Source organism: Haemaphysalis longicornis, unplaced genomic scaffold (genome assembly GCF_048455015.1).
Source record: "Haemaphysalis longicornis isolate Haplotype H1 unplaced genomic scaffold, Haemaphysalis longicornis Haplotype H1 scaffold_9, whole genome shotgun sequence".
Taxonomy (NCBI): Eukaryota; Metazoa; Arthropoda; class Arachnida; order Ixodida; family Ixodidae; genus Haemaphysalis; species Haemaphysalis longicornis.
The window spans coordinates 74635003-74648575 of NW_027526460.1; the positions used below are offsets into that span (position 1 = coordinate 74635003).

The following is a 13573-nucleotide window of genomic DNA, read 5'->3' on the forward strand; positions in this document are numbered from 1 at the left end:
TCCTAGCACAGATACCGTAAAATTGTGCCCTTTGTGTAACATTCCAGTCCCGGTGAACTCGTGGGTTCTTCGAGAAATTTATTTCAAGATTCCAGGTTATTTTTTTATTTATTTTTTTATTTATTTTTTATTTATTTTTTTATTTATTTATGTATTTATTTATTTATTTATTTATTTATTTATTTATTTATTTATTTATTTATTTATTTATTTCAATACATTCACAGTTAAGAGGGCGTAGAAGGGAGTAGCCTGGCACAAAAAGTTTTGAGTGCAAAATACCCAATTAGCGGTAAAAAACAGTAGCGAGAAACCAAAATGCGTGTCTAATGGAAAACGGCATTGGGGACTTAAATGCGATCATGATGAACAAAAGAATGTCAAAGGCGGCTCTAAAAGAAGGGACATCGACCATACCAGCCGTTGCAGACGCTCGTTGGTGGTTTTCGGAACGAAGAAAGAAAAAGTGGGTTAGTGTTACAATGCCGAATGACATTTGTGTTTGATGCAGCACCCTGTATGCAGTTGTTGCTACCGTTGTGTTCAATGAAATTGTTCCCTAAAGAAATGTGCCCACTACCGCCATTCAGAGTCAAAAGCTCACTGAGAGAAAAATGTGCTGATTCAGCGCTATTAAGTCAAGTTCGGTTAAGCGTACGTACCACGTAGTCCAGCATTCCGTCGCAGAGGATGCGGAAAGACTCATGAAATACGCCCTGGATCTTCTTGCATGCTCCGATGCTCTCGAACTGGAAAACCGATGTTCATCATAAGTTGGTCAGAAATTGCGTGCTGACGCACTGCGATTAGAACGCGGAACGTAGAGAGTGCTTACTTGGTCTAAGAAGGAAAGAATGTCAGTTTTAGCCTCGTCGCATTTCTCCAAGGAGTAATCCTGACAGGCCTGGAAATGGGGTTGCAAAGATGTTCTAGCACGACAAAGAAATGGGCCAGAAGAGCTAAAGTGTTTTGCAAAAAAAAAAAAAGAAAAAAAATTTCCAGAAATATCTTCACGAAATGCTAAAACAGTTGCTTGTATGCGTTTTAAGTACACAACAAGGGGTTAAGCTGTATTCGTAAAAGGAACCACGAAGACAAAAACAAGTTTCGTTCAGCAAAATGACTACCTTGTGCCGATAACAATGATACCAATTTTATCGCAAACTTCAAACGAATCATTAAGATAATAAAGCAAACATGTGGAACAGGGACGACCCCGTTGTAACTTTCCGAAGATTACTATATGACGTCACAGAATGTATTTGTGCGATTTGCGGCCGCCGGGATCAGTTATTTCGAAGTAACATGACTGGAGGGTTGTAGCGGGGCGTCTAATGGCGCTTCATCATATCACTTCAATTCTAAGGCGTAGTTAACACTTCTAACTACGTATTTAGTGCTGGGCAATTACACGTCACTCCTGCCGATACTTCCTCACTTTTGGCGCGAAATATAAAAGTTTTTAAAAATATTTTTTGCGCTTTTTTGTTAGAAAATGTCTTTCGCGGCGAAAATTGAACCGACTGAATTGTGAAAAACTATGAATTATGTTGCAGTTTGTCTTCAAGGCCCCTTTAACACTGCTGGGAGGAGACAAATCCAAAAAATGCACAGAAATGCCTTTTATAAATGAAATGCAGAGACATATTCTGCATTATCTTTGCATTTGGACACAGATATGGGCCAAATAATGTGCTTTGCGTCAAACGGACGAATCGGAAATTTTCAGAAACTGCCGATGACTCAAAATGATTTTCTTTTATTTCAAAGGAGTGCGGCTTTTTTTACTCATCACAGTTCTTATCCGAATAATTGCAAAAAACCTTCGCACGATAATTCTTAATTATTTTCCGACGGCAGGCAGCTTTGTGCGGAATTCGAAGTTTGCGGTGCAGTGCTGCCTCGTTGCAGGGGTTTTGCGAGCCATCGGCCGTAACATCTATCGGCTGTAAATTTCACTAGATAATACAAAATAAAAATGGTTCAGTGTCTGAGAAGCTTTTTTTTTTACGGTGTTTGTATTCAAAGTGAAACCTGCTGCATAGCAAGTTCAAGTTTTTCGATACGGTTGTACCAGGTTCTAAATGGTCATGTTTTGTGGGAAATCACTTAGGTGGCGCCGGATTACTCGCTGTTGGTAAAGGCCTATAAACGGTACCTCCGGCGAGGTCGTTCCGTTCCGGCCAAAATCATTCCGGCGGCCGGAACGCCCGGCGGATGGCGGAAGGGGTTGAAGGCCTATAAACGGTACCTCCGGCGAGGTCGTTCCGTTCCGGCCAAAATCATTCCGGCGGCCGGAACGCCCGGCGGATGGCGGAAGGGGTTGAAACGGTCTCTCCGTCACACCGCGCACTCCGGCGCCGCTAGAGCCATCTTATTGGCCGGCGAGTCCAATGACGTGCGTGCAATGCTTTTACTTTTTTTTATTAATGCGTTCTCGATTCGAAGACGTTTGTTGTGTACTTTCGGCGTTGAGAGGCCGCGATATGGATTTACGCGAACTTCAGTAGTGTGAGAGCAGTCTGGAAAAACTAACCTGACCTGGGTAATGGTCGTGCTTGCGCGAGAAACTCGCAGCGCCCCGCGTCGTGTGTTGCACCTGGGCGTCAATATTTGTGTAAAGCACAAAGCTACATAACAAGCTGCCAGCCGGCGCCCGCGCGACTGCACAAAGGCAATCGTAGGTAAAAACTGTCGGCAGCTGATTTTAAGCAACGCACGTACATACCGCGGTTTGCTGTGCATGTTTACGCCATTTGTTTAGATACCCTTATTTATCATCGCTAGGCAGCTACTCCAGGATACTGATTATTAAAACCAAACAAACCGCGGATCTCGTTAGGGGCGAACGGATCTGATAGTACAGTGAAGCTAGAAGTGTCTAGTTCATATCGTAGCATCGCCCCCGCTCCCCCGCCGACCTCCCGCTTGTCATATTCGACCCGTAGCCGTAGGACACCGCGAGACGCTGCCGCTTCCCATCACTTATTTAGCCTCCGCGGGAATTTAGATTAAGGGTCATAATATAGTTTTAAACCTACAATTTCATTACCCAACAGCGCTTGCGCAAGTTTATTCAGCTTAGATTTTAAGTTACCCCAGTTTGCGAACTGTTCAGTCAACTGGGGCGGGTGGATCGCCATATCCCCCCCTTAACAACAAGTACCCATCTTCCAGCCTCTCCCTCACACAAACCCCTAACAACTCCACAATTCCGTAAATATTTTAAAATGACTGCAAACTAAGCAGCCTCATCAAGAAATGAGCATGACTAAGCCCTAGGAATACCCATGTACGCTCTAAACGAAAAATATGACGCGTTGGGTGTGCGCAACACTTTCGAAGAACAAATCAAGGCGCAAGCCGTGCAACACAATGCGCACCTAGAGCACCTCACCAAGACAGCCGCGAGCAGACACCTATTAGACAGCCTGCGCATTTTATACGAGAATACCGTCGGCGACAACATCTCCACCCCTGCGGAGAGAGCTGTGAGTCCAGGAACTTGAGGAAATCTGCACGTTGTTTGTATTGACACAGCCACGCGGAGCTATGGTTTCAGCCGCTACCGACTGCTCGAGAAAAGTTCTTGAACCCTGCTCCACCCAAACAACTAAAGGAGGACGAAGAACTGGCCTTTGCCCTAGCCCTATATAGCAGCTACCCAAGTGCGGAAAACGATTAGCGATTCCCATCAAGCGATCTGCTAAAGGAAGAATTTCCAGCGGAAGGCGCAGGATCTTTACCCGCCATGAGACGAACCAAAACACCAGACCCCCGCACATGTGGCACTACAAGGCAACGAACGGGCCAACGAGGCTGCCCGAGATCTCACCCACCAAGAGCCCCAGCACACATTCCACAGACAACTCCAAAGATCGCGTCTGTTCTCGCCGAGACGTGCTTGTTCACTACAAAGGGGAAAGACGAAGCTACCCGGCTGCTGGCCCCTCGCTCACCAAGAAACAAGAAGTGGCGTGTAGACGTCTCAAGATGATCACTTATCCAAACCCAAGGCTGTACTGGCCCTTCCATTTGGAAATAGACAACGCTGGATGTAAACACTGCCCAAAGCTTGCGACCTTGGCTCGCATGCTATGGGAACGCCCCAGTATACAGAGACATGGGTTCGAAAATTCAAAAGGAACATTTATTATCACTAGTAAGGAGCAATGGGAAACAGTGCCGCACAGCGAAAAGCCTGAAATCCAACAGTGGGCCATCCAAAGGAAGACATCGCCAGGTGTTAAGGCATCTTGGCTGTCGTCTAGAATGCCACAGGCCTAAATAGGCCTCCCCTTTCGACCGCATAAAGTTATTTCCTCCTCCTCCGGATCGATCGGAGTTCAACATTTTCTAAACTAGCCATAGGATTTACTTGAAGTGAATTTAGTGCTGCAAAATATCACGAGCTAATTGCTAATTGGGCATATTTCAGAAAACTTCAGAAAACTTTATTTTGAGAAAACACTCAAAATAAATTCAACAAAACCCAAATTTAATTGCCACATGTGCCCAAATGCCCTGCTGTCAGTTGTACCACTGATGACGACCTTTGAAGGTTGGAATTCTGCAAATGCACGCAGCATTGTTTGCGAAACAGGGACTACAAGTTAATAGTGGCATGGGAGCACAAAGGGAAAGACACGTGAGCGTTGGGGTGCAAAAAAACATCTCTTGGTGCAACATCATCCACCCACCAGTTACGTATCCAGGATTTCATTTCGGGGAGGATTGGGGCCAAAAAAGGTAATAAAAGAGCATGAAAGGATGAAAGTGCACACAAAAAAAAATACAAGCCAGAGCAAGGAATTCATTACAAAGAAAAACAGCTTTGTTATCTAACTCAACAGCCCGCACAAGCACTGTTTGAATTGCCTGCACAGTGGACGAGCAGATATCACCCTCATACCGAAGATCCACAAACCTCCAACTACGCCTGTACCTCTTCTGTTGGCAAAACATTTGAACACTTGGTACATACAAAAATCACCACGCACCTTGAACAAGCGGACAGTATCCTTATGCCATGTTTGGCTTTTGTACCGGACTGTTGGCTCAACACGCGCTGTTACAGCCAAAAAAGGCGAAGAAAAAATTCTGGAGGCTCCGTTACATCACCTCTCTTTTTCAATGCTAATTACTCCACTCACCCATAAGACTTCACCAAATCTCAGACCTTCACCAAATCTCAGACCTTCATTACACTCTCTATGTCGACAACATCATACTGTGGACAATTCAAGGTCAGTTGGAGCCGACACGACACCCTACAGCAAGCTATACTAGATACAATCAACACGTATCTCATACCAAAAGGGCTACGCTGCCAAGCCGAGAAGTCTGCACTACTGATGCTTCGCTTACGCACGCGAGAAAGACCTGCCGAAACCCCATTAAATTCTACTCTGGCGATTAAAAACACTCCTATCCCCCAAGTTTCTGCTCTGTGTAATCTTGGCGTTCCTTTGCATCGTGATGGCCCGAGTGCTGTTCTCAGCCTCCAACTCACTAAAGCATGTTCGCAACTTACATGCCTCACTCAACGTCTAAGACACCAACACGCAGTACTCAGAGAGGATGAATCTTGCAAGCAAGCTCAAACAGGCCCTGCTGCTTAGTCGCATCACCTACAGGATGACTTACACTCCAGTCGAACACGGGTCTTTGGGACCAAAAAATTGCCCAAAAAAGCATTTTTTCAGGTATCACTTTTCTCTTGATTTGCAGTTTTTCCTCCAAGAATTCCATATGTGGAACAGTGCCACCGACTTATAAAAGCCATAGAAGCCAAATTTTAATAAACAAATAATTATTTTCCCATAATTCCACACTTTTTCGCCTCGAGTGGTATCGCAGTGATACAAAACTCTCGAGAGGTACTATCAGCATCAAATGAAACGCTAACACGAAAATATGAACCTGAACACACAAATAGCACTATTTCTTTCCATGCAAGTTAAATGACGCGTCGCTTAGTTACAAAAACAAAGTTCGAAACAGGGGATTTCCAAACATAACAATAGCAAGCCATTATATGAACTCTACGAACAGTACTTTTCAATTTTGCACGTTCTGGTTCATATTTTAATGTTCGCGTTTCATTTGACGCCAATAGTACATCCCAGCATGTAGTGCAGCTAGAAATGATCGTTTCTTTCGCACTGTGAAGCTGAATGTGTAAGCCATGCGATATGGGAAGCAGATTTTGCATTTCGTGTTTCAGCAGTTGTTTAATTAGCAATATTTTTAATTGGTTAGCAGTAGTAGTTCAAACCTAGAAGTTAGAGTTGGTGTAAACTTGTATGTGATTGCAAAACAAAAAAACTGCTTCACGTTTCATTCTCCACCACTTCTGGTATCAATTCATGTCTTGCTGGCAATCTTTTGTTGAATAGTTTTTTTTATACTGTTCTCAAAAACAATCAAGGAATTCTTTTAATTAACACAGAAAAAAGGTTGCCTCACATCAAAACTAATTAGATATTTGAAATCAGCTAAAAAAACTGAACAAGCCCATGAAGTTTCATCAGAATTGGTTGGAAAAAAAAAAGTTTCTGGAACCAGTGTTTCCATGGAAAGCCTACAAAACGGCCCTTCACCTGCCCACCTTTACACCCTCACAAAAACTCTTGGGCACCCACAACACAAACTCACTCAAGTTCACCTTCAACTTGCCACCTAGCATAATCAGAAGTTCCAAGCAGGAAAATTGACCCAGAATGCAATACTGCACCGGCTAAGGAAATGATTACACACATGGTGGAGGGGCGTGTTGGCTATTGAAATGAACTTTACATGAAGTTTTGTTCACCACACATAAAATTAAAGGTAGAAACTAGCAGGAGGAGCAAAAACACTTTTCAAGACAACAATCAGTGTAAGTTCTACTGCTTTTCATTCAACTTAACAATTTTAGGCTTTCATATTTCCCAAACTTTTAACAACTGAAGGTTGCAGGCTGACAAAGGTTGATTTTCCTTGCACTTAAACTCAACATTAAATGCACATCTGTAGGTCTGTACATGCTTTATGCCAGATTGACTTCTATCTATCACCCAAGGCAAATTATATGTCACTGCGATCGCTAATCAGCTATAGTGTCAGCTCTCAGATTTTTTTTATTAAAATTCGGGATTGGATGGGAATAATACACGTCTAAAATGTGATCCCAGTACGCATCCCCGTCGCCAGTGTTTTATTGTTCCAAGTGAAAGTGGTTCTTGTGAATGCGTTGTGGCTTTCTACTTAGAAAACACGGGCAACTGGTACATTCAGCTCAATGTACAGTGATTTCGACATTGCTTGGCACGTAAAGAGGGTCGACATTACGGTAGTAATGACAGGGTAAAATGAATATTGGCATGACGACATACCAACTCAGGTGGATTAGCCAGCAACGACTACAGCTGCCATCAGAACCAATTGGCTGTTCCACCAAATCGCATTTGGCTACAACTTCACATACCCACCCATAATTCTCACAAACCCATTGGCAGATGCAGAAGCCCAGCAGACACAACACAATGGAACTCTCTTGGCTATACCCATCACACGGCAAGATGCCAACACGATACTCTACCGAGCACGTAAACAAGCTACAGCCTTGCATTCGTTTGGCCCGCAGAATCGACATGAACGGACGACATGAACGGCTTCACCGGCTCGATGCAGAGCAAAAGTTCTAGCTCGCTCACGCTCCTCGGCTTCGCAGAAGTGAAGAGACATTGCTACACTGGCTGCGTCTTGGAGTAGCATTGACCTAAAAGTCTCCACACAATCGGACGCGAGGACTGCCCGGACTGCCTTCTGTGTGGTTGTCCTGAAACTATCGAACATTTGCTTAGCGCTTGTGTCCAAAGTACTTTAGTGAGCGAAAGATCCTTGAGGCAGCATTAATACTACACTTGGACACTCGCCCTGTAATAATCTGATTCAGTGACCCATTGTACATGGGGCGTTTATTGGTTGTACTGCTTGTACATAGTTCATTTGCCGATTTCACTGTCATTCCTCATACCTTCCATATTCATTCCGTTCTCTTTTTGTCCCCAGTTCCATTCCCCCAATGAGAAATAGCAGGCCCAAGTAGTTTCTTAGGCCGGCCTCTTCTCCCTTTCAATAAACATTTACTCTCTCAAAAGGTGACAATGACAATGACCGCTGTTAGAAGCTCATGGCCAATTCCCTTACTCTCATAACAAACTAAATTCTCACATACCGACAGAGTGGGACTGGCGACTGATAATGAAAGGTGCTTTCAAAATTCATGGTGAATTCACCAGTTCCTATAGGCTGTGATGTGAACATACCCACTTGAAGGAACACTCTGTTGCATTCTTTTTATTTATTTATTGCACAATTTTGACACAGGGCATCAAAGTAACAGAGGGGTAAAAAAAGGAAAGTGAGGGGATGCAAGCGGCTTCATGACCTACAGAATAGTGTATAGGCCAGTCTCGGCAAGAAATTCCAACAGCTGCTTGTGAAGAAAACTATGCGTGCAATGGGACACTAATGGTTTTGCATTCCAAACCCATAAGAAATGCTTCGGTGTCCTCGAACTTCTTCTCCTGTCACTTACACAATATATAGGTGTGCACACTTTAACACATTTAAGCGAAACAAAATTTTTGTTCACTCACATACACTTACAGGGCAAAGTGTAGGTAACCTGTGGCATCACTACTAGTAACAGTGCTATGTGCACATACAAATTTACCCCGGGGTACTATTTTTGGGGAAAATCACAGACCTATATGTTGTGGTGTACAGCTGACAATCAAACCATTCAAACTGATGGCCTATGTTTCATCACTTTTGTGGCAAATAATTTCAATGCAGAAGCTGTTTTAGCTTATTACTGGACATAACTGTAGCTCTTTTCAAATAGGTACTTCTCTGACAGAATCTCTTATGATGAAAACACTTGATAATTAGTTCAGTTGTGGAAGTTGAAGCTATTTAAATGACATCTGAATTCAGTATGGGGAGGCAACTTCGTGTTTATATCTGTCGCACAGTGATGTCAACAGTAGAAGCTTTCTACATGATGTTTTGCCAACAGGAAAGTCGGAATGGGACGTGCAGTACACACTGCAGGCAAACCGGGGATATTTTCCTGCTAGTGCCACCTTCTTTACATGCCTTATTTTTCTCACAGATGTAACCAATTCTCAGGACTGATCTAGGCAAGCTAAAAAAGTAACAGCAGATAACAGCAAAAGGAACAAAATGAATAAAAGGAACAGCAGATAACCTGTTACAACATTCTTTACCACAGATCAACAACAAAAATTTAAGCAATGGGGAAAAAATATACTGCACTTGTTTAGGAGAAGCAAATGTATGTATGTATGGCTATTCAAGACTTCATTCGGCTTCATGTTTAAGTGACACACAAGAATTAAGACCACAAATGTGACAATTAGCAACCATAGATAGCGGGCTTGTAGTGTTGTGATTGGTCTGCGGGGGAAAAGTGCATTGGTGATTACCAGATTGACGGCACCAAATGACATTGACTGCGGATTACCAACAACAAATATTCTAACTCCTTTGTCGTGAGCCAGTAAATGCTATTCTCTTTTTTTGGTTTAGTTCCAGTTCGGGTTCAGTGAAAGCACTGTTTACTGCTGTACGGTCAGACCCAATCCTCCTGTGTTCACAATGGTCTGCAACACAAGAAGAGCTACTCGCCGACGGGATCCTGGCACCTCCTAGTAATGGGAGAAAAATTGTTCTTCTGTAATTCATGCTATGCACGACTACGCCACAGCTGGGCATCGGTACTGTGCATGCACTCTTCACCGCACACAACAGCATTAATTTTTGCCTGAAAATGTGACAGTCGACCGAGCTGTACGTGGCGAGTTGCCCCCAGTGTCAACGCAACAAATGCGCCACGCCTGCTCAGCCGGGAAGACTCCACCCTGCGAATCCCCCTCCCCCCCCTTTACCAGTTTAAAAAGTGGGCATAGATTTGATGGTCCCTTAACCTCGGTCAAAGAATGGGAACCATTGGATGATCGTGTGCATCGACTACCTTTCACGCCATAGTGATACAGCTGCATTGTCATCTGCAACAGCTGCCAAAGTGACGAACTTCATTCTCAGTCGCCGTATACTTCAACATGGCCCACCTCGTGTCCTCATCAGTGACCGTGGGCGCCAGTTCACTGCTGACGTCGTTAAGGAGCTACTTCATCTGTCCGATTCCCAATTCTGCCATTCAGTGCCATATCATAAACAAACAAACGGTCTCACTGAGCGGACCATCCGGACACTCACTAACATGAATGCCATGCCTGTTGCTTCTGACCACAACTGGGACGACATCTTGCCGTTTATTACCCATGCTTACCACACTGCCAAGCATGAGACAATGAGACAATTCTACACAGTTGACGCACGTGTTCCGCCAACTACCTCAACACCATCTTCCCCTTCTTTCAAGACGAGGCCAGCCTATCAAACACCCTCTGCGTTGCTGATGAAGCTCAGAAACTCACTAGTCTTCACATACTGCCGTCACAAGACCGCTCGAAACTCCGCTACAACAGCTGACATCAGGAAATTCGTACTCGTGGGGGGACCTGGTTTTGCTCTGGACACCTCAGCGACAGCATGGACTGTGCAAGAAACTGCTGTCACATTAAGACAGCCCATTTGTGGACCTTGACTGACTTAGTTGTCTGAACTATGTCATGTTCAGCTTACTGCTTGAAGACGGCGCAGTAGCAGAACTGAAGTGGCTCGCGTACCTTGCTTGAAACGCTTTGAACCCCGTGACACTCACTGACTTGCAGAGATGGCTGCATCTTTGATGGGGGAAATGTTATGGCCTCCAGGGCCTTGCGATATTGGCCGCCTTAAATTTTGACACCAGCGAGAAAGATGTCACGTTACAATACTGAGGAGGAAGACGATGAAGCTGGCTGGTAGCCCAGTCCGCCATCTTGGCTCGCCACCCCTTTGTAAATAAATGAGTTTTTCACTGTAATGACATCGTGGTGGCTGGAGCAAGCTTTGACAAGTGGTCTTGGGCAAGCAAGAATGATCCAGCTTCGCACCAAGCACTAGCCGAGACAGCATTCCACTCTTAACAGTTATGCTGAAAACGATAATTGTTTCACCTTGAACAGCTGGGTACAACAGTGGGTGTGAGGGCCATCCTCAACATATCACTCACCGAGTTTAAACAATAAATACGGCATAAAGCTGCATTATTGCAATTGACCATGCAACTGCCAAGTGCAATCAGCAGTGTTTGATTCGCAAACCAAACCAGAGCTTTATATTCATGAGCGACAGTATAGCTATTGCTGTTACATCAGCATAGCTACTGCTGTTACATCTGTCAGAAGTGCATTGTGCCACCACCACTCACATCACATGGAAAGTTGACAACTCGAAATTCAAGTCTGCTTTTATCAGGTTGTAGGCACTGCTTACACACTTGTAACGCTCATTAATGTCCAGGTGGCAACCGAGGAGGAAACCACTTTTGCCGAAAAATGTTTCTCAGTAGGAGTGTGTTAAGACATGACGGCCAGAAGGCAGCCAAGCAATCATGATCCTAGTTAAAGGAGTCATGAGGACAAAACACAAATTCGATTCATTCGAAAGATTGCCTCGTTAGAATCATAATGCCACCACTGTTAACGCACACTTCGCTTAAATAAGCTACATAATTAGGAAAAAACGGAATGGCCATGCGACTCACTAGCTCATTTCCCGCAACACAACCTATGATGTCATATCAGCCCAGCTGCGCGATTGGCCGAGGACGGAAAAAGCAAACGCAAATTAGGCACGGCTTATAGGCTTTCCGAACGAACTATTTGCGCTTAAGTGTAATGCATATTCATTTTACAGCAGTAAGAATGGTGCAGTAAACAATGGAAGTTACGAAAACAGACGTAAGCATAGAAGTACCGATGCGCAGCTGTTGATACTGGGCGCACTATGCTTGTTTTAGGTGCACAGCACTCCACCGCTTTGAAGTTGTCTTACAGGACACTGGCCGATTGGCGTAAGCGGCGTTGTCTTACGTGACCCTGTTTGTCAAGGATACCCCAGGTTTCACGAGACGATCACTTATTACAGTAACGAAAACAAGCCAGGTGCAAATACGCTCAAAAACAAAGCAACGGCGGACAACAGTTCGTGGATGACTATAGTAGTACCACCTGGGAGGGCTGATGGACAGCAAGGCCGCAAACCCGAATGACGCAGTGGAATTTCGCTTGAATACACGCGCTCATGACATCATTGCTGAAATTACGAAAACCTACGATTTTGATGGAGATTCAAAATTTAATCTAAAGTGATCAATTTTTCAGTGAATACGGCATCATTTGATGCCGGACAAGCACTGGGGGCACTATAAAACGCGAAATCTTTCAAATAAAACAAACTTGTATTCGGTCTTCATGGCTCCTTTGTGTATACAACAGCCGTTCCCTTAATTTGAAGTCACAGAAAGAAGCCAAAGTGCCCACTCCTTCAATTAAGCACAGCAATTCCAAGGCAGACACAAAGCTGGAACACTGAAGACTACACGAGGTTGCAGCTGTGCTATGACGATTCCTAAATGGCAACAAGCCAACTTTTTCCATTTCATTAATGTCGGGAGCAAAAGTATGGAGTCCACACAAGTGGCGGCCAAAATGTATTGCAGGGCCATCATGCGAAAGAGCTTCTGCTGTCGACACACTGGTTGTGCGTCCCATTTTAACTGCATGCACCTTCGTTGGCTCGCCTGAGTTGATACGCTTTTATTACGAAAAAGGACTGAGCTGTTTCGCTTCGGTTGCCCATGTGTCACACCTTCCCTAAGTGTTCTCGCTGAGCAATGATGAACGATGTAATTAGCGTAGAATGATATGCTGAACCAGTGGGCCGATCTTGTTACTCCTTATCACGAACTCAAGCACACAACATGCTTCACTCAAACAAGGCCAGAGTATGCATTATTTTACTCTTGAGTCCCAGATTGTATAGGAAGTGCAACGATGACTGAAGAAGACGGAGTAACAATAAAGAACAGAAACACAGATGACAATTAATGCGCACACATATAGCAACTGCAAATTCAGCCACTCACTGGGGCCACCTTTGAAAAGAGGCACAACATGTGCAGCTGAAGCAACACTGTTCAGTCACTCTGTTTCAAGGGTCTATTCGATTCAGCCTGCACCTCTTGAACCAGTTCACAGCGGTGCAAAGTGGGTTCCGCCATCGGCGGAACCAGCCCTGCACTTTTTTCATCTGCTTCTGCACCTCCTCGGCAGGGAGTGCAGGCAAAGCCGTGAACCCGTCCTGCACCCGTCGGCACCACCGGTGAATCGAACGGCGCGGTTCAGGTGCGGCGAGCTGCACCGCTGAAACGAACGGCGAAGTGCGGCACCGCCTGAACTGGTTCACGCGGTGCAGGTGAAACGAATAGACCCCAACACTGCATCAACGCATAGGTGCAAACTATGATGCGTGCAGTTAAAATAAGCGACACAGCCTTTATCTCGGCAGCAGTCGCCCTTCCCCAAGGTGGCACTGCAGTGTGTTTTGGTTG

The 13573-nt window shown here is 44.7% G+C and overlaps 1 protein-coding gene across 6 annotated transcripts in view; it reads right to left on the reverse strand.

Annotated features, from left to right (window-relative positions):
• LOC144151479 (uncharacterized) overlaps positions 1–13573 on the reverse strand; it is a 248397-nt gene that overhangs the window by 17858 nt on the left and 216966 nt on the right. For all 6 annotated transcript variants that reach the window (XM_077682537.1, XM_077682534.1, XM_077682538.1 and 3 more), the window contains 2 exons: positions 836–904; positions 663–749 (listed from right to left, as the gene is read on the reverse strand). In XM_077682537.1, the coding sequence (XP_077538663.1) occupies positions 663–749; positions 836–904 (156 nt within the window). The remainder of the gene's footprint in view (positions 1–662; positions 750–835; positions 905–13573) is intronic.